Here is a 24,908-nt window from a genome sequence, read left to right on the forward strand (position 1 = left end):
AATTATTCCGCTGGGTTTCAGGGGTGGCTGGACAGTATTTTACGAAGCCAAATCTCTAGGGATTAATTTCTCTCATGGTTTGCCTAATTAAGGTATTAACAAAATGTAATAAACTCTTGCCAGAGGATGCTTCCAAGCATTGCTTATAGCTCTAGCCACCACATCAAATATGTATTTAATCTAAGTATAATGTAGTGGCTACACAAGATAAACACATTTACCCAGAGCTATAAAGCCCAGGGATCGATATAAGCCGTTTCTTTGTTTACTCTCTTGTTTGTAGTTTGATTGCCTTCTGGTCATTCTGGGAAGTGGAGAAGCAGAGAGGTAAAAGAGTAAGAACAAGAAGTAGAGAGAAAGGAAGCTCTGTCTCAGTATTCTTCATCATCATATCTACTATCGCCATCACCATCATCTTCAAAAGGCCTTGCCCTTTTGAAGCGTCTGTGTGTGGAGAGATCTGATAAGCACGAGCTTAGGGTTTGTGGCGCTGCAGTCCTTTTGGTGTCAAGCCCACTGGAGAGCCTGTCTGGCTTCAACTATTCTTTAATGCCGAAGTCAGTTTCAAGCATGCAGCCAACATTAGTTTGAGTGTAACTCTCATGCGCCGCTTTGAACAGGAGGAGGACTTCAGCTGTCCCCGCCGCACAGCAATTACGCCATCAATGAAGTGTCTGAAAACATCAGATGATTTGCACAAAGTGATGACTTGCGTCTTTGAAAGTCTTCTCCCGACAGTGATCATCAAAAGTCACGTCTCATGTTTTCTCATCTCATCTTAAATCAAATGATATTCTGTGACACCGCTCTACTGTACAGCGCTGTGTGCTTATACTGTCAGGTACGTCACACTGTGGCTGGCCAACGGTATCCTTAGTTTGTGTTTGGGCTTATTTTATGGGGAGTAAGTTCACTTTGATGCTCAAGAACAGGCTTATGAGCTGTAGCACTGCTTTGTACAGGCAGCGTTTAATGTCACAGTATGATTTTTATCCTAATCTGAATTTGCATCCTTAAACCGGCTTGTGCTCTCTTAGAAACAGGAATTTTTTCTCACGGTCAGTCACTGAATAACTTAAGCATGCTTTTAACTTTACCAGGTTCCACTAATGGTCTCCTTTTTTGCTCTAACAAAGAAAGCTTTGAATAAACTGCATACCATATAAAACGCAGCATTTCAAGTGCTGACTGTGGCCTGAAGAAGAGAATACATTAAACCTGTTTTAAAGTCGCTTTATTTGCTCTTATTTTTATAATATACTTTAAAAAGCTGCTCGTTTTCTAAAAATAACTAAGGGGACCAGCACCTGAACACATAGTACCCGTGCTTGTAGGATAAGTCTTGTCTAGATGTCTCCGTTATTTGTCATTTTTGCTATTTTCTGGGCCAGGACAAATACCAGTGTTAAGGAGGCTTTTTAGTGCAGTGATCATCCCCTCTACAGCAGCCAGCTGGAGGACCTGAGGGCGTCAGAACATGCTGACAGCTTTAAACAAAGTTTCAGTTTCAAAGTATACTTTGTCAGCATCGCGTTTACATAATGGCGAATGTCAGATGTGGTCAGGGCTGCAACTAATGATTATTTTCATTATCAGTTAATCTGCTGATTATTTTCTCTATTAATCGTTTGGTCTATGAAATGTCAGAAAATTGTGAAAAATGTCCATCCCAGTTTCTCAAGATCTAAGATGATGTCTTAACATGTCAAAGATGTTCAGTTCAAAACAGAGATCAGCAGGAACTCAAATTTTAGAGGCTAAAAACAGCATTTTCTGCCATTTTTGCATTAAATATTACTTTAATGATTAATCGTTTATCAAAATAGTTGGCAGTTATTTTTCTGTGAATCTTTTAATCAATAAGTCGACTAATTGTTGCAGCTCCAGATGAGATCTACATCATCTACTTTTTAAATTCCACTCCATGATTATTTTTGATCACTTTTAACCCTTTCTTGTTTTTTTAACATCTTAGAAAAGGAAGATCTGGCTTTTATTTTATTGAGCTACTTCACATAGGAATATGAAGATCCTACACACTGCTCGTTCTCAGCATCAGTATTTACTGGATATACTGTTTCAGTCCCTGTGGACCTTTGTAAAGAGTATTTAACAATAATTAACAATGTTTAATAAACATTTCCATACATACTAAACATTTTCCAATACACCAGCGCTTGAGTTAATTCATGTGCAAATATCTCCCTTTAAACAGTTTGTGATATACAGTACCATGTACCAGGTCTAAAGGACATTTGGATCTGCTAAAAAATTCAGAGGACCACAATCATCAGGACTTGTCATCTTGGGTCCTCCTTGCTGCACTTTCAGAAACTGAAACCCTCCTTCATTGTGACATGTCAGAGTCAAAGATTTCTGTGTGAGATGTGTTATGTTCAGGCACTTAAGCGTTAGCTGTAAAAACAGGCTGGTTTAAGTGTCTCACAGGAAAGAAAAGGCTTTGTTTATTATGTGATCTGGGTGAGATTGAAGAAACAAGACAATTTAAAGTGTTATAGCTCATTGTATTACGATATCTTAGGCAACACTTTTTTAGTAACATCCTTCATTTCTGATGGGTTCTTCTGGTTGGGTGAAAATTAAAAAGTTTAGTTGAGATATGTCAGAAAGGGAAAATTTTTTGGCGGATTTCATTTGCAGACAGAGGACAAAGTTCTCTGGTGGCGTCATATGTGTAAGAAGATCTGTTGTTGTCTGACAAATCTTTACCAGTCTGGTACATGGGGGGATTATGGCTGTGGCTCAGGTGATCGTGCAGGTTGTCCTCTAATTGCAAGGTTGATGGTTTGATCCCCGGCTCCTCCAGTCAACATGTCAAAGTATCCTTGAGCAAGATAGTGAACCCCAAATTGTTCCTGGTGGCTGTTCCATCAGTGTGTGATTGTGTATGAATGGTGGCACCTTGTGCTGTAGCCTCAGCCGCCAGTGTGTGAATGTATGTGTGAATGTGACTTGTAGTGTGAAAGCGCTTTAAGTGGTCAAATGACTAGAAAAATGCTATAAAGGTGCAGGTCCATTTAACATTATGAGACAATGGGCCCCCCGGCACAGCTATGCAAAAGGCCCCACCACCTCTCCAACAGAAGAGCAAGAAACAGACTTTATGTTCGTTTTTCCTCTTTTTTTTCATTTTAACCTCCTTTTTGTATTTATTTTGTGTCTCTTTGAAGTTTCTTTGATCTTCTTTGTGGCTGTGGTTTTGATCGGTTTGAGTGACTTTGCAGATGAAGGCCAAGGGGCCCCCTGATACTTTGGGCCCCCTGATACTTTGGGCCCCTGGGTCTGTGCCAGTACACCTGTTCAGTAATCCATCAATGATGTGGTACTTTTGGTGTCTCATAAATCCATTCAGGCTGCATGGGCACTGGTATGATGTGTGCATGATCAATCAATAATATAATATTGGAAATGGGGATGATAACAATAATCGATAATCAGTTGGTTGTTAAGTATTTCATAGAGAATGTGAAGTTTAATCGATTAATTGATAGGCTCTGCATTACAGTCGAAGTATATGCAATGTACTGCTGTGAGCTTTAATTGAGGAAAAATACAGTTAGTATTGCTTGACACAAGTTTTCATGTTTTTATTCATATAACAATTAATCGATTAATTGATTGTTAATTTTACCTAAATCGATTTAGAAAAGTGCTTACAATTTGCAACCATAATTGGAACAAACTGTGCTACAACTCCTGCACGTTTTGTAAAAAGTGATTGATGTTTCCTCATGTTTGATTTTTTAAATGACAAATGGCATTATTACAAATTGGTTGCCTTGATCTAGTCATGTCTCCTATAGTGGGTGAGGTGTTTTACAGTTTGTATGTCAAAAACAAAACACAAAAAAAAAGTTGAAAGATGATGGATGAATTTCACCATGCACTTGGAGTGACGTGGCCTCGATTTATTCCGGGTAACCCTATCCCTGCTTTCCACTCCTGATTTTAGTGTTGCTGCACGGCTCAGCACCATGGACAGCTCCTTGAGTGTTGAGACGCTGCAGGAAAGCACTGCTTCTTCCCCATTCACTGTCCTTCATTACAACATCCCCTCTCATATCATGAAAAGTATACTGCTGCCTTATGGTGAAAATACTCTGCATATAATAAAAAAAAAGTATTTTTTTGTTAAACCAACAAAATATAATGAAAGCAGCCTGAGCTCTGCTTAAATTATACAACTGCTGAACAAAGCGTTAATCTCCCTGCACGGGGCTCAACGTCTCGTGGGGGATCATTACTCTTCATGTGCAACAAAGCGGTGGGTCACTCACTCTGCATATGAGTGTATACCAACACCACTATTGCACATTTTTTTAAATGACTATAGGCATCATTCTGCAAGGACCATAATAACCTTAATGTTAACCTTAAATGCAAAAAAAGGTAGATTTCACTGCCATTTTCACATGTTGACGCCATTAGACTGGGTCCAGATCAAAACCCCCAATACCCAGACAGATCAAATCTGGACTAGATTATCTCAGAGAGGCTCAAGATTAATAAAAACACAAATTTTTGAAACCTATACTCTATTTGTGACAATGCAAAAAAGGGAAGATTTCACTGTTGTTTTTTTTTTTTTTTTTTTCCCCAAAAGTACACCACATTAGACCCGTCATGATCAAAACCACAATACTTAGACAGGTCAAACCTGGACTGGATTGTCCCAGAGAGGCTAAATATTATTTAAAACATTGTTTCAGATTTGTTAAACCATTTTTATACTTGTGAAAAAGCAGATAAGAGGTAGATTTCACTGATTTTTTTTTTTTTTTACCACATTAGACGAGGTCCAGATAAAGCAAACAAAAACAACAACAAAAACACCACTAAGACAGGTCAAATGTGGATTTGATAACCACTATACCTAGACAGGTCAAAACTGGACTAGATTATGCCAGAGGCTAAATATTATGTAGAATAATTCTTTACGACTTTTTAAACATTTATTCTATTTCTGATTTTCTGCAGAAAATAAGAAATCTATCTGCTGAATTGGAAGCTAATCTTAGTGTCATACAAGTGGGCCATATAGGTCAAATTCTCATTCAGGTGAAAATTTTGATACAAGGTTTGCTGCTAAAGCCTGCCAACTAAATCCTCGGCAATTTGAGCATTAGCCTAATCTAATTTGATAGACTAAGCTAGCCCATTGCAAGTAAATCTCAGGTCATTGCTACGCTGCCAAAACAAGGTAATTCTATCCCTGAGGTTGTTAATTACAGCTCTCAGACAAAAGCAAAACGGGATTATGGGCCCTACAGTTGAGCTGAGATGCCAAATCACGTCTTTCTGAGCAAACCCCCCCTCTCCCTCCCCTTCCTGTCTCATAAATTACAGCAGGGGATCCGGACTAATAGCTGTGTGGGTGTTTTGTCCCACATCAGATCATTTATCACTCAGAATAAACAATGACACACCAGCGGGTCATCATCAGTCACATTGAGCCCGAAAATGTGGTTAGATGAGGCGCTTTTGGATTGAGTTTTGGTGTCAGATGGTGTTAGGTGCAGATACTTGTGGTCTTTACAACCTGAGGACAAAAAAAAAAAAGAAAAGAGAAACCCTCCGCCCCCCCCTCCTCTCCTCCCCCCTCCACCCCTCTCCTGCTATTTGAATAGAGAGCCTGCGGAGCACTCTTTTGTTCAGTAGCGCTCAGCTGCTGGAGAGGTGAGCACCACTCTGGCGCTCTTCCACTCATCGGCTGCTGCTGCCCCGGCTCGTCTCCGGAAGAAGCGCGGACACCCCGCTCGAGACCCATTGCATGCATAAAATACCGGTGACTCCCCGGTCTCTGCCTCCCATTACCCCAACACTCACAGCTGCTTCGTTTTCACCCGCTCTTGCAGGGGCTTTTTACGCGCCGTTGGATGCTTCGGCTCTCCTTCTCTGTGGCGCTGTACCACCTGCACCGTATCAGACCGACGCTCCTGCTTGAAGGCTACTGACTGCATCGCTCTACATTCCTGTGGACTGGACCCCGAAAGGTGAAGGCGAGTTCTTTAAGCTGCTTTTTTGGGGGCATTTTGACTACAGTTTTAGCATGCAAAGTCAATTTTGGCGGTATTGTACTCCCACATATACAAGAAAAAGGGTGTTTCACAGCTTCTGTTCACTACAGTCGGTGATGAATTGGAGATAAGCTTGTCAATACTGTTCAAAGATAATGATGATAAATATATGTGTACTATAAAGACAGGCTATTATAAAGAGTGTGGTTCATTCACTCAAAAAAAAACCCAACCCACTTTATTTGGCTCAAGCTTAGACAAGGCTGATTTTCAGAAATGATATCCAATGTTGGAAATATATTTTGATTTGTTTGATTTTGTAAAACACCTTTGTTTTTATTTATTATCTTTTTCTCAATTCATGCTTTTTTTTAAAAAACCAAGTTCATCCTATCACTTGACTTAAGGAAATAAGGCTTTTATAAGAAACATATTGTCTTGCCAAAGTGTAGTCCTTTTGTCATTTTTCTGTTGGTTTGCATGATGTCATGACTGTCCAGCTATGCTGCATCTGTTAAATATAACCTCCAAATATAGCCTCTTCTTCTGTTGAGAAACTTAACAATACATTCAGTCTAACAAGGTCACTGTAGGGTTAAGATCTGTGTGACCATCAGTCTATCCCCTCGTAGTAAAAACCTCCTTGTCTCCCCGCTGTAAGCCTCCAGGTGAGGCAGATAGGGACAGAGAGGGAGCTGTTGGCCCGGGTGAAAGTCGATAGGCAGGGCTGTCAGCGCTGTCAGCGAAACCAGAGAGGGGAAACCCGAGACATTATCTCGGATGGCACTCACACTCAAATGGGTCTCTCAGTTATTCCTGTTGGAGGAAAGTTTGCCGCCGCAGAGCAGCACCTCAAGGCTGCTCACTGATCAAAGTGGAGGAGGGTCCAAGTACGACAGCCTCTCCAGCTTGCAGTTGTTGGGGATGTTGGCGAGGGTGGAAAAGAAAACTTTGTGTGCCTGTCTTCATTTTCCAAGCGTATGGCAGTGTGTCAGATAGAGGATGGCAGCGAGGGTTGCAGTTTGTGATATGGTTACTAGTTTCTCTCCTGTTCTTGCTCTCTGGTAGCTTCTTATTGTGTGTTGCTCTTAGTTTATGTGTGTGGTATTTGCACACACAGGTCCAGCACTACACTATCTACAAGCTGTCTTTGGTAGAACTGATGTTTCTTACGCTAATATTTTTCCCTTACCAACCTCCAACGTATGTGTGAGCTTGCATTTGGCCTGAGCGTTGGCAGTGATCCTTAATGTGCCCTGGACCAGAACGTGCAGACACAGTGGCTGATGGATCAGGAGCTTCTGTTTCCTGGCTGATGCAGAGCAACACCACAGAGATCAGAAGTTTCATTTTCATTCTGTGACCGACTGTAGAGAAAATGTTCCCTTCTCACTGCTTGAGCAGCCATGTGGGTTCCTTTTTCTATATATGTGTATGTGTGAGCTACTGGTCAGCCCAGTTTTTGAATTGTGTCAGTGAACTATATCAGCTCCTGTTGCTCTAATAGGATGTGGCTCCACATTTAACTCCTCTTTTAAGTCATTCTGCTGGATATTTTTGCTCTTCTCTGCCTCTTGCATTCTCATGCATATTGTAGAAGGCCTCCGTGTTTGTCTTTCTGTCTCTCTCCCCTCCCATTTATCTGTTTCTTTCTTTCGTCTCGCTCTGCTTGGACTCTATCGCTCTATTCGCTCTGGGTTGCGGGCTCTGCTGTTAATGCCATTGTTCTCAGAAGAGGTGTTCCTTTCTGTGGTATTGCCAGTTCACTGCCCCCATTTTCACATCTTCTGTGTGATGAGGCATTACAATGGATGAACAATATTCCTTCAGAAAGAGGTTCACTGCTTCTCAGTGGCTCCATTCCAAATGTGGTCAAGGCCAAAAGCAGCTCAGGAATGTTGTCATCACACCGCAGGAGGAAGAAAGAGAGAAAAAGAAAGAAAGAGAAGGAGGTAACAGGCTGGCAGAATTTTACAGAATTATCTGCTTTTAGCACAAGGTTGTGTTGTCACATATTTCAATAATGTGCCTTTTCTGCCTGGCTGCGCTCCGCTTAGTGCAGACACTTGTAGCGGAAGACGTGAATGGGCCAGAATTCAATTTTGCACTTGAGTAGTGTCCAAGTGAGTGAATGGGAAACTGTGAATTTTAACAGGGATTTTTGCAAATGTAAGTCATTAATATTCTCACAATAAACCTTCTGCTACGCTTAAAACAAACAAAGCCACCCTGGCTCGAGATGAAACAAGGGAGAGCAGCCAAGCAACTGCACAGTATCAGTACGGAGGATCTCTGGGCTCGAGTTAGGGCTGTTTGACTGCTGAGGGCCTCCAGCTACAAATCCTATAGTTGGAAGTGTGTGGTGCTATGAGTCAGTTGTGCTGCTTTGGCTAATGGCTTTAATCCTCGTAACTCTGCTGTGGAAAAAGAGAGATTTACTATTGAGTGGGATTTTTTTGTGTGCTGAAAGTTCAGTGCCGACGTCTCACTGTATTTGTCACAAATGGATGCAGCTTTTTTGGCTATCGTGGTGGAAAGAGTGGGAGGGATGCTGGAAGATTCCTGTAGAGAGAGACTAATTTACAGACCTAGATAACCCTGATCCAATTAAGCAGTGAAAACACTCACAGCAGCCTACGCACATATTCAATTCTGTTTGTATAAATGATCGAGTGTGTGTCTGTGTTCTTTGTACTGTCTGAAGTTCAGGTTTGTCTGCATACATGCATTAGAGCCTGTGAGGTTCCACTCGCCACCTCCATTCTCCCCGTCACAGGGTTGTTTCATGGGCTTAATGAAGGCTGTACCTTTGCCCGCCGGAGGACGTCAATCTACTTGATCGACAGCTCCGCGTCGTCCAACCTGACACTGCCAAGCAGATGGAGCAGAGCCTGAAGTGGGGTGCTGCTAGCTTTGCCTTGGCTAACGATATAATAGTCTGGCATTAGCCATATTGAACTAGCCGCCCCAGCTAGAGCCAAGCAAATGAGCAGCGCAGCTGGGGCCATCATGGCCAGTGTCAGTGCAGACAAAGCCCAGGAGGCACAGAGGCTGAAAAAAAAAGGTAGTTTACCACAATCCCTCCAGACGCACACCTCGTGAATATTCATCAAAGACCCCCCACCCCCCCTCCCTAAACCCAGCTCTGCACCCCTCTCCCACCAAATGTATTATTCAAAGGAAGCATTTTCCCTATTAAATACTATAAATAAATAACGACATCTGGTAACAGTTTTTGTCTGCTGAATTAATGACAGGGGCACAGTGGAGTATCTTCCAGTGATTGGAGGAGGGGGGTGTGGATTCCTCTCTGCTACCTTTCCTCTCCTGGCCTTTCCTTTGTCTCACCAGTTGGGTTGCGATGGCTCCTTTGTTATAGTCAGGCGACGTGTCAGCAGATGCGAATTAGATCACATCTCTATCAGTCACCCCCTGAAATGCCCTGAAGGAGAGGCAAACACCGCACAGCTGTTTGTTTTAACATTATGCTGGTGTTTTCCTGTCTGAGTTAATCCTCAGGAAAAGGAAAGCTCCCTGTGGGCTCTTTATGTGGTTTCAGCACCGGACAGCTCCTGAAGCATTGCCCATTTTGTCATAGCTTTTCTTGCCTGGTTACTAAAAAGTCGACAGGGCACCTCTTCACACATACTTAGAGACGCATCAATCATGGATATCAAGTATCTAATGTTGGCATCATTGCTGTACAGGCTCTATCTGTCAGGATCTGATGAGCTGGTGAACAGGGAGGCCTACAGATGGCCATTGTTTTCCACTCTCGTGTGCTGAGGGTCCCAGAGGAGAAGCGCATTTTGTTGTGTGTGCGCAAGTGTTCAGTTTTAATTTGTCGATGTATGAAGGAATGCCCCGGATCTAAGGAAAATACAGCTAAAAGAAAGCCAGACTTATTGTAAGTGGGTAGAAGAGGAGAGGCCATTGTTACAGAGTGATTTCTGTCTGTCTTCCTCTCCCTCACCCCTCCCACCTGCCTGGATCCAACACAGCAGGGCTATTTATGAAGCCGAGGCACCAGTGTGATACTTATAAAGCTCTCCTCACTAATCAGAGATCTAGCTCTGGGGTTGCCGAATTAATTTAATTCTGATCCCTTGCACCCAGGTTGGACTGATCCATGCACGCCGGCTTTCTTTTTTGTGTGGTTGCTTTGTTGGTATGTGTTTTGCATGTGCAGTATTTGACTTTCTTTGCTGTTGATATCAGTTAATGATTTTTAGCCGCACAAAGTAAGACACAATGTGACTTTCCCTCCTTTGTGTTATTCAAACAAGCACTGAATGCCGAAAGGGTTTTATGCGTAGAATGCCTCGATGCATAATTTCTGTAAAATATTGTGGCTTCAAAAGGTTTGCTGTTGGTGTATTTTGTTGTTAAGGAAAAAAAATTCAGTTCTGCTTTTTATTCCGTATACCAGCCAGAAAAAACAGGTTCCTCTAATCCTCTAGTCTGTCTCGCTGTAGGCGCAGAGCTGTGAATCATATTTTCTTAAAGGATTTTTATTGTTGTGGTAATACTGCCTTTTAATGTTTTCACATCACTCGGTCTTATTTATTTTGATCATGCTGCTTCATACTGTCTAATAAAACCAGATGCAGACAGAAACATCCAATAAATGAAAACCTTGTGGTGGCACTGGAGGAAAAATCAGGGGATCACTGGAGTCATTAGGCCACATCCTCTGTGAGCCGTGAATATCTGGACAAACTTAAAGAGCAGTGTTTAGGATTAAATGGCAGATAGTGGTGAGGATTGCATATCGCAACTAGCTGAAACTTCCCCTGTGTGCCAAGCATGATTTCCCGGTTAGGATACCTTCAGTGTTCATTGCTCAGAAGGTTTTTACTGGGAGCAGAATCATCCAAAAAGGTTTCTTCCTCTCCAAAACAAATGGATCCAGTGATTTAAACCAGTAAAACTACTGAATAAAGCAGTTTCTCATTAAAAATCAGCATTTTTCTGATGCTGTTGGGCTTGTCCAGAAGGGGCTACTAAATATTGTTGCTGACATGAAAAGCAAATGGCCCAATCTAAGGTCATTGTTTGCTTTGTCCGCTCTGGACAACTGTAGAAACATGGCGTTGCAACATAGCAGTCTCCGTGGAGAAGGGCGTGCTCCCTGTGTAGCCTAGACATATGAAGCTCATTATTATTTTCAGATGATTATACAGACTTCCTCTTTTTATTTATCTTGTGTTTGTGTGTGTGTGTGTGTTTGAATCATTCTGTGTCCCCTCTATAAATTTGGTCATTTTTGCAAGTCCATGTACGCAGCACAGGTATTCTTATTTCCATCAGCAGCAGCTTAATGAGCTTTAATTGCGGATTGGATAATTGATCTGTTGATCTGCATGGAACTGATTAAATTGATGAATGAGAGAAGCAGCTGCTGCAGAGGTAAGTGAATGCAAACTTTTAGACCCAGAGCAATGAAAGGTTAAGTTTCATTTTCACTGTGCTCCGCCTGTGCCCAGAGTTCATTCTGCATTTGTGTTTTTTGGGCTACCATAGAAATATGGCAAACTCCGCGGACAATAACCTGTTCCCTACATAGATATACATAGCTTTTTGTAAGGTTAAGTGATTAAACACTAAAGAAAACATACTTATTATGTCATGTTTCATTTCTACCAATATACACAGTCTAACAGCTGTGGAGATGTTTCAGTCCGGACCAAAGTGGTGGACCATCAGATTGACACTGCTATCCCTAGAGTCATTCAGCTAGCCCAGCATGACGAAATTCAACATGCACTGTGGTGAAAGAGCCATCAGTGAAGATTCAGACGGATGAGAGGCAGACGGAGACACAGACACAGAGAGCAGCAGCAGCTGGCTGACCTGCGGCCCTCACCAGGTGGACTTAGTCAATTGTGTCCAAACTCAGCCTTTATGTGACACTGGGATTTTCAGTCCATGTCAGTTTAGCCACCTGACAGATATCAGCAAATATTCTCCTTCAGAGGTTTTGCCCTGTGTGTGTGTAAATGTGCAGTTGTGTGCGAGCACCTTTGTAAGTGTGTGTTTGTGTGTGTAAGCAGACGGGTCAGTGGGATCCAGAGATGTACTGCACAGAACAGACAGAGAAAGAGAGTGAAAAGGTTAATGTGGGAGCCATCTATCTATCTATCTATCCATCTATCCATCTATCATCTTTTTAGGTCATTTTGTGTCTCTTTGAGGTCATTATGTGTCCATTATGCTTTTTCTTTGTCTTTGAAGTATTTCTTTGTCTTCTCTGCTTTTTTCCCTTTTGCTTTGTTATATAATATTTCTCCTCGTGTTTTTTTTTTGTCCATTGTGTATTTTTTTTGGTCATTTTACAGTTCTTTTGTTTTGCTTTGTGGTCTTTTTGTGTCTTTTTCCCTGGTTGGTATGTGTTAATTCTAGTTCACATTTGCAGGTGAAGGTCAGAGTCTCTCTAAAATGAATATCACTAAAATTATTATTTCTTACTGAGTCCTGATCGGGCTCCGATTCCTCACCAAAATTTCACTTCATCTCCTCCACACAGCCTTGGGGTGCTGAATGAAAAACTAGAGACACCATCAAATTGATTTTAATATGGAATTTGTAAGGCTCGTAGCTGGTCAGATGTCCTGCCAGTAGACTCGCTGGTCGTTTTGCAGCCAGTAATAAGATTGCCAATGCTCCACCAAAGTGGTTTTTACATGGAGCTATGAAGCGTGCTGCCTTCAAAGCTCTGAGGCATTAGAGTCGATGGTAGAAGTGGGGAGGGGGTAGATGTGCAGGTGAGAGTGTGTGTGTGTGTGTGTGTGTGTGTGTGTTTGTGTCTGTGTGAGCAAGTAAGTACCTGAAACTTTTGCTCAAGGACTGTTTCTAATGTGGGGCTTTTACATAGTGTGTAAACGGACCAACAATTTTTGTGGAAGGCCATTTATTTCCCCAGTGTTTCTTACATTGTTCACAAGTAAATGGCCCTTTTTAAAGTGTAATTTCCATTCAAATTGCTTTCACTGCTTTTTGTCAACACAGAAGAAGCAAAGAAATACAATTGTTTGCTTTCCAAATCAGGAGGAAAACCAAGTCAGTCACACGGTCAGCCAATAACCCGAACTGAATACAGAGGTCACTTTTTGTGGTTGCACATTTGAATGCACCATGCTGTTAAACAATTACCATTTTGTGGCTTTGTGCAGAAGCTCTGCAGACGAATTCCCCTCGGTGGTTAGCTGCTCTGCTCTGCTTTGCTCTGGCAAGTTCGAAATGAACTGTCGGGGTGGTAACCAGTTCTGTACTGTAATTAAGTGTCACGCTGCAAAATTAATAGAGAAGACAATATATTGTGGAAAATGCTGAAAATGAAGAGACGTCATTGCAGTCACTCAATCATGAGTCAGTAAGGAATGATATTAACCCTTTGAAACCGACAGTAGTTTTCTTGTGCAACGTTAAGATGCTCTTACAAGAATTTAAAGTTTTGATAGCAGAACAAATTGATTTGGTTTCTTAAAACATGGGGAAAAAGGCAATGAGCAACTTGGGAAGGAATGTCCTTTAAAAAAATTATAAATAAATAAATAAATATTTGAAAATTCTCAAATTAAACAAGGGAAATGTCAGTTTCTATTTACAGTTATGATGAGAACATTCATTTATTTTTTTAAAGCATTTTTTTAAAGGTAATTTACTTTTTTTAAATTAATGATTATTTCTTAATTATTATTTCTTCTGATTTTTTGTATTACCTTTTTTGTGCTTATTTTTGGGTAATTTTATTGCTACTAAAATTACACCCTGTAACTAATATCTTGCTAATTTGTGGACAGTTGGGTTAATCATTTGTGTTAGTTGTGTGTGTGTTCCTTTCTTTATTTTTGTGTAAATTTGAGGTAAACAAATCTGCATTCATCCTCATGGGGGCTTCCTGCGTCCCTCCCTCACCTCCCTGGACCCTTCATAACGTTAAACCATGATGAACTATGTCCCCCCTGTGTCCTCTCTCTGCCCACTTGTCTCTAGGCTTCTCCCCTCACAGCTGCAATTAATGAGGTTGCCTGTCCGTTCTGATAATTACCCTTGGTGAGTGGTGCTCCAGCCCTCTGGTTTGCTCCCGGACCTCTTTGATAAATTTGGCAACTGCTCTCAGAACTGTTGCTGAGGCACCTCGAGCTGGAGACTTGGCGTATGTGTGTGTGTGTGTGTGTGATAGAGAGGTTCGTCTGAGAGCATTGCTACCCTCAAGTGTCCAGCTCCAGATTGATTGGGGACTTCTGTCTGTGATGGATCATTCTCTGCACTGGACTATTGGCTTAGCTGTTGATCACTGACTGCTGTCTGTCACCGTATAGGTGGTTACTGTAACTGTGTGAGTGTGTGAGTGCGTTCATTAATAGATAATAATACTCTGAGTCTTCTTATCTGTGTTTACTTGCTCGCTCCACACGTTACATTAGTGTCCCATCGGCTTAGTGAAGAGCAGCAGAGAAAAAAAAATGCTGCCTGCCTTTTGAAGGCGTAATTGTAGTAAAATGCCTCTCTGCGCTAATGTTCCTTTCTTTGCTTTAATGTACGTGCACTTTCATAATGCTCGACTGCCCACTCGCTCGCCGATTTGGTCATGCACACATGCAAACCCTCCTCCAAAACACACAGAAAAACACAAGGCTTTTCTAAGCTCGCAGGGGCTGCAGACACCCCAGGCGTTTGAGGCCGAGCCCTAATTGGGCCTCGTCTTAGCGTGACCTTCATTGTTTTGACAGAGTGGGGATCAGAGGGAGACACTCAAAAAGCTGAGGTTTTCTCCTCTCCTCGTCAAACCACCCAGCTCAGCGGTGGAGGAGGCATGTGCAAGCATCCATTAGCCGCCTCCCGACGCTTTTCCAGAAGGGTCAAAGCTGTGGAGTGGATGTTTTAGCACTCAGTGGGTAGTCTGTGTGTGTACGCTCAACTCTGCATGCCTTTTGGTTTTGTCTTCTTGAACATGGTGGCGCAAGACAGAGAGTTGCAAGACAATCCAAAAAACGGTCGGCGCGTGTTGTGATTTAGCACTTTGCCATTAGCAGTCAAGCTGTGTGTGCTTCAGGTGTTCTCAGAGGGAACGGAGAGAGAGAAATACTCCCTGCTGCACTGAGCAGTTTTTAAAAGCTCCCTCGTGATTTATAAGGAAAACATTTTTTTACACCGCCCACCTTCACTTTGCAGCTTTAAAACTTATAGACACAGAGTTTGCACACACTCGTGCACTTAGCGCTGAGGTGGCAGGAGAGCAATGTGGAGTGGATTTAAAGTGGCTGGTGGAGATTCACAGCAGCTCACTGTTCTCCTCGCTGACTTGTGTGAACATACATAGATCTGTCTTTTTTGGGTAATTTTCTGTCTCTTTTAGGTAATTTACTCTGTTATCTGTGTCATTAAGGTAGTTTAGGTCTCTCTGTGGTAATTATTGTCCTTTCGAGGATGTTTTGAGTCTCTGAGATAAATTTGTATTCTTTAAGTTTTGTGTCTCTTTGAGGCAATTTTTGGTTTCATCTTTTTAAGGTTGTTTTGTGTCTTTCTGAGGTAATTTTGTGTCTTGAGGTCATTTTGTTTTCTATTAGTGTTGTTTTTAGGTTATTATGTGTGTCATACAAGTAGTTTTTGCCTTAGTCAGACTGACATGACCTCTGCAGTCAGAGGTCATTTTGTTTTGCTTGTTTTGTGTGTCTTTGAGCTCCTTTTTGAGTCTCTTTGAGATAATTTTAGGTTGTTTGAGTTTATTTTGTGTCTCTTTGAGGTCATTTCGTGTTTTATCAATATAGACACAGATCATTTGAGGTTATTTCTCTTTGAGCTTATTTTGTGTGTCTTTGAGTTTATTCTGTGTGTTATTGCGGTAGTTTTTGTCTCTGAGATCATTTTGTGTTGCTTTGAGGGCATTTTGTGTCTTACTGATGTCATTTAATGTCACTTTGAGGTAATTTACTGTCTCTGTCTCTTTGGGGTCATTTAGTGTCTTTTGGGGCGTCACCTTGTGTGTGTATAAGGTTACTATGTGTGTTATTAAGGCAGTTTTAGTCTCTTTGAGGTCTTGAAGTGTCTTTTTTAAGGTAATTGTGTGTTTCATTGATGTCATTTTTTGTCTCCAAGGTAATTTGTTGTCTTGCTGAAGTTATTTTGTGTCCTTTTGGGTCCCTTAGTGTTGTTTTTAGGTTGTTATGTGTGTTATACAGAAAGTTTTTGTCTTTTTGAGGTAATTTTTTTTTAGGTCATTTTGTGTCACCATAATGTCATGTAGTCTCTTTGAGGTCATTTAGTGTCTTTTTGAGCTTGTTTTGTGTGTCATTGAGGTCATTTTGAGATTATTTTTGTGTACTTTGAGGTTATTTCTGTCTCTTTGTGACTTTTCATTGTTGTTTCATTTTTTTAAGTCATTTTTGTCTCTTTAAGGTAATTTTGTGTCTTTTTGAGGCTATTTTATGTCCTTTTGAGGACACTTTTTGTCTTTTATAGTCATGCGTCTTTGAGGTGGTTTTGTGTCTTTTTGAAGTTGCTCTGTTGCTTTTTAAGGTCATTTTGTATCTTATTGTAGCCAGGCTACACTCATGTGGCTGCGGGGTGCCACATTATGAAGGTATTTTTTGTCTTTGGGGTCATTAAGTGTCTCTATGAGGTCATTATGTGTCTTTTCAATATATAAACAATCAGAGTTTGCACACATTGAATTTGGAGCAGATTTGAAGTGGCAGGTGAAGATTCACAGCGGCTCATTGTTTAGGATTCTCTTCACTGACTGTGTGTACATGTGTTTAGATGTAGACATAGTGCGATAAACATCACCACATGAGGAAATCACCCATTCTTTCCTCCTCTTCTCTTTGAATGCAACACATCAAGGTCACAACTGCACTTTCAAGAGGCCAATCCCACAATCACGCTCCTTGATTGTGCTGTTTATTTTTAATCAGGATCTCAGACAGGACAGCGTCTTCAGCAACCCATCACCTCACACCGAATGCAATCAAAGCTTTTGTCGTTTCTTATGTATTACTACAAACAGCCTTAATTGGCTGCTGTTTCTCTCTCGATCACGCTGGTGCTTTCGCTGCTGTTGAAGAGGCTCAGGATTAATGGCACTTTTTTAAAATGCAAACTGAAATTAGCATTGTAAATGAATTCTCAAGATTGTGATGTGACTCTGAAGTGTCATTTATAGATGGTGTTTTTTAGATGGAGGTGCTTTAGTTCACTCTGTGTTGAGTGTCCCCTGTCCTGGCTGGTTATATGTCTTGGCTGAGCTTTGTTAAGCTGCCCACCTGCGTACCATCCAGCAGAGGTGAATGTTCTAGCAGCTATTTCCTTTTCCTAAAGCTAGAGGCTTAGGCTGCTCATCTTGTCACAGTCGTGGATCTGACTGCCAGCTCCCTGGGCCTCCTGTGGCATCTGCTCTTTGCATTCGCCGCCAGATAAATGAGGTGTTTGCTTTTCTTTGGCAGAGTGGAACCTTTCAGAAGGTCAGCGAGGGTGGCTTCACTGGGGAGAGTGGGCTCTGTTGATGTGGCTCAAAACTCTTTAAAGGACCAGTAGTTCTGAATGTGTGAGTCTGTTAACTACAAATCATGTATGCTTAAGCTTGCTGCCAAGCACCTCCCAAAGCTGGTCAAAAGTATGTATGTAGATGGATTTCCCACCTTCCCACAGCTACTAGTTTCACTGCTGCAAGGGATGAAAGTCAGAGATCAGTGATCTATCAGATTGAACATTTAGTCTAATTATACTCTTTTTGTAAAGTGGTAAAGGAGTTTTGATATATATATATATATATATTTCTATATGGCAGGTCCAGTATTTAAGATTTCTGTCAGCTATTGCACATATCTCTACAAAGGTTTCTAAATCAGAATAACCAAAATTACATATCGCTTTTACACTAATAATAATAATAGTAATAATTATATACATAGGACTTATAAAGCACTATTTTAAGTACTCAAAAAAAAAAAAAAATACAAAATAGAGAGTAAAAAATACGGAAAGATGCTGACATGAAACAGAAGAACAAATACAATGCAAGAACAGAATATAAAAACAAAATGTAGAGGATATTACTGTTTAGATTTAGGGAGGCAGTGGAAGACAGGTTTTGTAGGCTTTTTTGAAAAGGTGGGTTTTAAGGTTGTTTTTTTTTTTTTTTTTCAACCTCCATGTTTGGATAGTTTGTCTTCCAGCCACGATTTTCTAAAAACATAGTTCCCATTTTAGCATTTTACAAATTTTGGATTTGACAACTTGCTTTCAGTTTCACATTTCTCAGCATCGATATGATGAATTTGCACAAACTTTTGTACATGCAGGGTTCCAAAACATTTAGTTTCATTCACTTTAGTGATTCCCTGACTTTTATTCTACCACCAACAACATCTTTTGGTTTAGAGTGAAATGTCTCAGCAGTTCTTGGACGGACACGAGGAATACAGGTTTAAACAGCCCAGACGCCTGCAAAGCTGCAGACCACTTTGTGAGACCAACAAAAAACAAAAACATTTTTTATCAACTCATTGCTGCGTGTCCAGTGGCTTTTTAGGCAGGAAATGTGGGTGTTTTTTAAACCCATGGCTTTTTCTTGTGACCTTTTAGTCTCACAATATGGGTGCTTTTTAGTGACCTGCAGCCCGTTTTCTTGTTGCTTTTAGACACCAAATGTGTTATTTTTTAGGGTCCCGTGGCTCTTTTTTCAGGAGCTTCTCAGCCCACAAGTGGCCATTATCCGTGCTGTTTTTCCGGAGGGGATAGCGCCATGAAAATTAGTTACTCTTTAAAAAAGCCATTGCTACAATTCCTGCTGTGGTAGTTGCACAAAAAGTAAATGTGTGTTTTAATGAAACAGCAGCTTGTCTGTTTTGCCCACAAACTGGGTATTTTCAAGCCAAAACGCTAACTTTTCTAACTATAACTAAGGCTTTTTTGTGCCTAAAACTAACCACACATTAACCCTCTGAGCCCTAAGCCGTTTTTACCTAGTTTTGGTTCACCTGGACCTTTTGTGTAATAATGCACTTAAAACCTCAGTCTCTCAATGCACAATGAAGTTATATACATCTTTTTTTTCCAGGACAACCTGGGCTATCAGAATATTGCAGTGATGCCACTTGAATGTACAAATAATTATGAGACCATAAAGACAGTAGAAAAAACAAGATGGAAATTTTATTGTACAGATCTTGAGTGATAAATCTCCCATCACAAAGTGAAAAAATAAACATTAAAACTATTATACTTCAAAAAATGGACACACTTTTCCAAAAAAAGTCCCATCGTTTTTTGGTTTGCAGTTGTTTGTGTATCCCATTATCTGTGCCATTCTGCAAAGCAGCTCCTCTCTTTGATGCTGCAGAGGGCCCCATCACACTCCTGACACTTCAGAGAGGGCCCTGATCCTCCTGCCTGCTCTGCCTGCAGTGAACACAGAGTTTACATCCATATCAGGCCCTGCTGCTTGTTACACTGTCTCCTGATTTACCCTGATCTCATTACTATTATTATTATTATTATTATTATTGTTGTTGTTATTATTATTATACGAATAATAATAACAATAATAATGATAATAATATCAATAATAATAATAATAATAATAATAATAATATCAATAATAATAATGATAATAATAATGATAATGATAATAATCAGAATAATAAGAATAAGAATAATAAGAATAATAATAATAACCTGCGTTTATTCTGATGCAGGAGGCGCTGCCAACACAGAGCGATAGATTCAGCAGGATTAAACCAATCACAGTGCAGTTTGCGTCAGATGACGTGTGGCATACGTATCCGGATACAAAGCGTCTGTCTGTCTTCCAATTGGACGACAAGACCAAAAGGAACCTCTGACCCCTCCAAAGGAACTATGGGAAACCAATATGGCGTTTAGCATCGATGCTAATATACTTTTGTCATCGAAATATTATTAAAGTGTGGACGGAAGACACGCAATATCGGATCTGTCATCATGGATTTATTGATAAACGTTCCGTAAAAAACACTGGAGCTAAGCTGGGCTCAGAGGGATCCTCAGTTTGTTAAAATTTAAAGTTTCATCGTACCCACTACATTAGAGTATATGTAAAAACATATCTGTGGTTTACAGGAAGATACAATGCCCCCTTTTTTTCTGGTGAGTAGTTTGGGTTGAAATCTGTGTGGCACAGTGTGACAATGAGGTGGGATACTGTGTGTGTTTACTGTAAGAAGTTTAAAAGAAAGTTGGAAATCAAAGTGGAAACACGGTGTCACTGTCAGCCACTTTGTGATTTAGATTTTCCTGTTGCCATTAATTGTGGGCTTTATGCAAATCACAGTGTAAAATCTATGCACATTTATGAAAGACCTAATTAATCTGGCTTTTTTGTATTTTTGGAGAGCTGACAGAGGAACAAAGGTCTCCACCAAGGTGTCCAATCAATCTGCAATTTCTACTGCTTTTCCACAAAGAAAGAAAAAGAAATGAAACACAAACTATAAACTATATTTTGGGGTTTGGAGAATTTACTTTGCTAATGGGTCATTCTGGATAAAGTTTTCGTCTAACTATCAAAAACTTTCACACTTCTTTTTTTAGAGGAATGCAAGAGATCTCTTTGTTGTGCCAACTTCCTCAGTCAGCACGTCGCCCTCAGTTAACAGATGTTTTATATTCTTTTACTTCTCCGTGCTACATCAACCCTCCACTCATCCATTTATCCACAGCTCCATATTTTCCTCCCTTCTCCATTCCTTTCAATTAAACCTTCCGGCTCATCATTTCTTCAACAAAGCTCCCTCCGGCCCCCCGTCACTCCGCTCAGCCTCTGCGTGGAAGTGCATTTTTGAATTAGCGCCAGGTGTTTGTTGTTTTTTTTTCCTCTCTCAGTAAACATTGTTTGATGAGTTAAATTAGTTTTGCCGACGCCTCTTTCTTCAGAGAAGAGGCGCCCTTACAGGAACAACAATGTAACTGTAGGGGTCTGGCAATAAAAAAGAAAAGAAAAAAGACGCACTGTTTGAGCATCAAAACTGTGGATTCACTCATGAAGTTCATGGTTAGGCTCTCATCTTTGATGAGCTTGCAGCTAAGAAAAAATAAATTCTTAAGGTGGAGAAAAAGAGATGAGTGGTTGCTCTTTTAATGTAGATCAAAAAAGTGTCGGTTGCTCTTTCAAAACATAGAAGAACAGGTTAAACAGGAGGGCAACCCAGACACTCCAGAATATTTAAACAAAGAAGGAAATATTAAAAATCAGAATAAAAATAAGATTTAATACCAAGTAGGTTTTCACTTTCAGTGAATTTGCCGTTGTGTTTGGTGCATACATTAAAGACACAAAATTCATATTAAGACAAAATGAAAATAAAGGCAAAGTGCATAAATATTGAATAGAAACATCACAATATGAATATGAACAAGATGCTAAAAGAATATGTTAACTAGTCCCTCCAGTGTGTTGCAACAAAATAATGCAAATTCAGCCAGACCCTGCAAATGTGATCTTGCGAATTAGTCCAATCCCTGCATCTCCACCACAAATTTGACTATTTCTAATCTAATTTCATTGTAAAGCCGTGTGCAGCATATTGATTCGCACAGCCTCTCTCTCTGCTTATCATGAGATTACAGCTGTGAGACTGAAGCTCTGTGCCTGGGACAGAGTCACACACAGTGACAGGGCTAACTGTTGGCATGTCTCGACTAACTTTACCCCACGGCTGATTATGTGTTACACGACATGGTTGAGCCGGTTCGGTGTCGCTGTGAGATTAACAGATCCATGTCAGATATTTTTCCCTTGCCCTCGTAATTTCATTACAAAAAACACCTATAAAAATCACAACATGCATTGCATTTTTTTTTTTTTAGCATTTCAGGCCAAGAAGATCACCAAAACAGCCTGTGAAATCCTGCAGGGACTGAACAACAGAACAAATATGTACAATATAGCTGTATGCAGGATTTCCTTTATTATATATTATTATTCAGGGGATGTGCAAAAGTTCACAGAGAAAATGTGCATGGTACAGAAATAATAGTCCAAGATGTGCATTAATGAAACGCATATAGACAGTCAGTTTATTTACATGCACAGTTCAGTGGAGCTATGTTTTAGCTTGAGTTGGCTATTTAATTGGACTACTGTCCCTGTCCCAGTATACATGCACCGGAGGAAAACCGATTTACTGATGGAAGTATGTCAGTAGGTGGTGATATGCCCCCTCTCAGCTGGTTCCTATTGGACTGTATACATGAAGGAGTATACTTTTTCTAACATCATGGAAACATGCTGAGTGTCCGTGTGTGGGGGGAACGGGTAAGAAACCGTGCCAGTGGGGTCCTAAACTTCGTTGATGAGGCATACTGCTGTTGGGAAGAAGCTGTTTTTGTGGCATCAGGCTTTGGTCTTCATGGACTGCAGTCTTCTGCCAGAGGGAAGTGTTTCAAAGAGTTTTGTCTGTGGTGGGAGGATCGGCCATGATCTTCCTACCTAAAGGTCCTGGAGGGAGGCCAGACTGCAGCCAATCACTGTCTCAGCAGAGCAAATGATAGATGATAAAAAGCCTTTATTGTGGCGGGCTGTTGGCGAAGTCATTAAAAGATCCAACATGTATCAACCAGTGCGGGTCTTCGCTGGGGCTTTTAAAAAATAGTCAATTCTTAAGACTGTCCATGCTTCGATGCCCTTTGTGGCTTTGCTCAGTCTGTGGCCTCGCTGGAGTTTTTTCCCTCAGGTAACATTTAAAAATCTCTGGGTGTGAATCTAGCCTTGGTTTGCAGCTAGCTTCCTCTGTGACTCATTATGTTGAAGCGGCCTGGGCTTTCATGTTCGTTGTCATTAATTATACAATGCCGACGTAAAATATGAGCATGGAAGGAGCTCGTAGCGTTAACTTGGGAACCTTTTGCTTCGTAGCTTTTGTCTCAGTGCATCTTGTTTCTTTGTTTGAGTGTGTCTAACGCTGCGGGGGAGTCTGTAACATAACATTAACAAGACATTATAAACAAAAGCCTTTATTTCTTACAAATATCACACAATAAAAGAGTACTTGTGTAACAATAACACCAGGAAAATATCCACAGCCCCCAATCCCATCTGTCTCACTTTCCTTCTTTTTACCAAATCTCAAATCCACTGATGCCATATGAAGTGTGTCAAGACGGCCACCTGCATTATTTTGTGCTGACACGCTGCACCACAACACTTTGCACCACCGTTCACACCCTTTTTCCTCCGTGTAAGCCTAAGAGAAGTAGTATTTTTCTGGCCCCATGGCACATTTGGCTACTGTACCTTCGCTTCTTTTCTTGTCAGGTGATAGCAGGTATTCTTCTGTGGTCTTGTAGCTGTCAGGGTGGATGAGGAGAAACATATTCTTGGGTAGGAAATGTCCGGCCCATATCCGCACAGCCCATATCTTTTTACTATTTTAAAGACACAATTTGAAAGATAAAAAGATGTTGCCTGGCAAGTTGTAGTCGGGGAGTTGGGGAGAAATCAAGTTAAATAACATCGGAAAGACTCCAGAGTGCAGAGCAGAACTCCAGTTCACATTTTGTGCTTTATGTTGTGTGCTTAAAGGAATATTCCAACTGTTTTGGAAATACCTCGTTTTTTTTCCATCATCCCGAGAGTTAGATGGGAAGATCGATACCGCTCTCATGCCTGTACACTAAATGTGAAGCTAAAGTCAGCAGCTGGTTAGCTTCCTTAAAGACTGGAAACAGCTGAATTTACAGTATGGAGGTTTCGATGGTATGGAGGTTTTTATTTTCCCTTTTTCTCCTGACCTCCCTTTAATTTACCATATTAAAAGCTTACCAGCAATGGGAAGATTTGAATACTTTCAATGTGAAAAATCAAAAGGAAGTATTGAGGCCCGAGAACCAGAAAGAAATTTTGGCATTTTACATATTTGCAAATGACAGGTGCACATGACTCTGTAGAGGATATGTTGAAACTTTCTGTAGTCAACATGCAGGGAGGTTTAGGCACAAAACCACAGTCATGGTTACAGTAAGGTCATGTTTTGGCTTAACATACCCACCCTTTATAATATCACTGCCTCGGCAGGGAACGCAGAGATGTCTCAGTGAAGAACAAACAATTTTCAGGTTACTATCCCATCTGAATCACTACAAAACACCTGTTTTAGGAGCCTAAAAACAGATGGAAATGCATCAGTGATATTCTTAGATGCATCCCGTTTTGTTTGTTGGTCGCGAGCTGTGGTTATCAGCTTGTGTTCAGCAAGTGCTGTATTTCCAGCAGCTTTTGAGCCATCATGTGGGTGTGATTAGACAACCTGTCACTGTTTTTCCAGCAGAGACAGTGCCACAAAAAGCAGTTGTTTTTTACCAAGACATTGCTGCCTTTACTGCTGGAACAGTGGAACATTTTAAGCGAAAAAAATTTTCTCATCATAATGAATTTTGTGCCAAAACCTAACCACGTTACCCATGATGTTGATTAAAGCTAAAGTTTCAATATATTCGCTACAAAATAACATGCAAATGTAACATATCTGTGATTTGCTGAAAGGTAAAATACCATCTTTTTTTTGTGATTGAGTTGCCCTGTGATGTGATGCCAAACCGCTCCCTCTCTCTTTCTGTTAACTGTTAGGCTGTTATGATATGTTGTGAGCTGATCCCGACACTTTCTCTTCAAGTTATTGTGTGTGAAGAGTCTGCAGACGGCACTGAGATTGAACTGCCATCAGGAACACATTACCCACACCACAGGCTGGAAAATATGTCCCCCTTCTCTGATTTTTTTTCCCCTTTTCAATGCATCCTTCACTCCTTGGGGCTTTGCCTTTCCCTTTGAGTTTCTCTTTTTCCTCGGGCCAATTCACCTGCCGTCATTCACCACAAAGAATCAGTAGA

The 24,908-nt window shown here is 40.8% G+C and overlaps 1 protein-coding gene across 3 annotated transcripts in view; it reads left to right on the forward strand.

Annotated features, from left to right (window-relative positions):
* ncanb (neurocan b) overlaps nt 1-24,908 on the forward strand; it is a 245,880-nt gene that overhangs the window by 43,217 nt on the left and 177,755 nt on the right. For 2 of the 3 annotated variants that reach the window (XM_042483584.2, XM_088077889.1), the window contains one exon: nt 5,877-6,014. In XM_042483584.2, the coding sequence (XP_042339518.2) occupies nt 5,877-6,014 (138 nt within the window). Of the gene's footprint in view, nt 1-5,685; nt 6,021-24,908 lie in introns of those variants that run through there. The other variant, XM_088077890.1, reaches the window with a different exon arrangement.

Source organism: Plectropomus leopardus, chromosome 5, assembly GCF_026936395.1.
Source record: "Plectropomus leopardus strain MGB_pleo_1.0 chromosome 5, ASM2693639v1, whole genome shotgun sequence".
NCBI lineage: Eukaryota > Metazoa > Chordata > Actinopteri > Perciformes > Serranidae > Plectropomus > Plectropomus leopardus.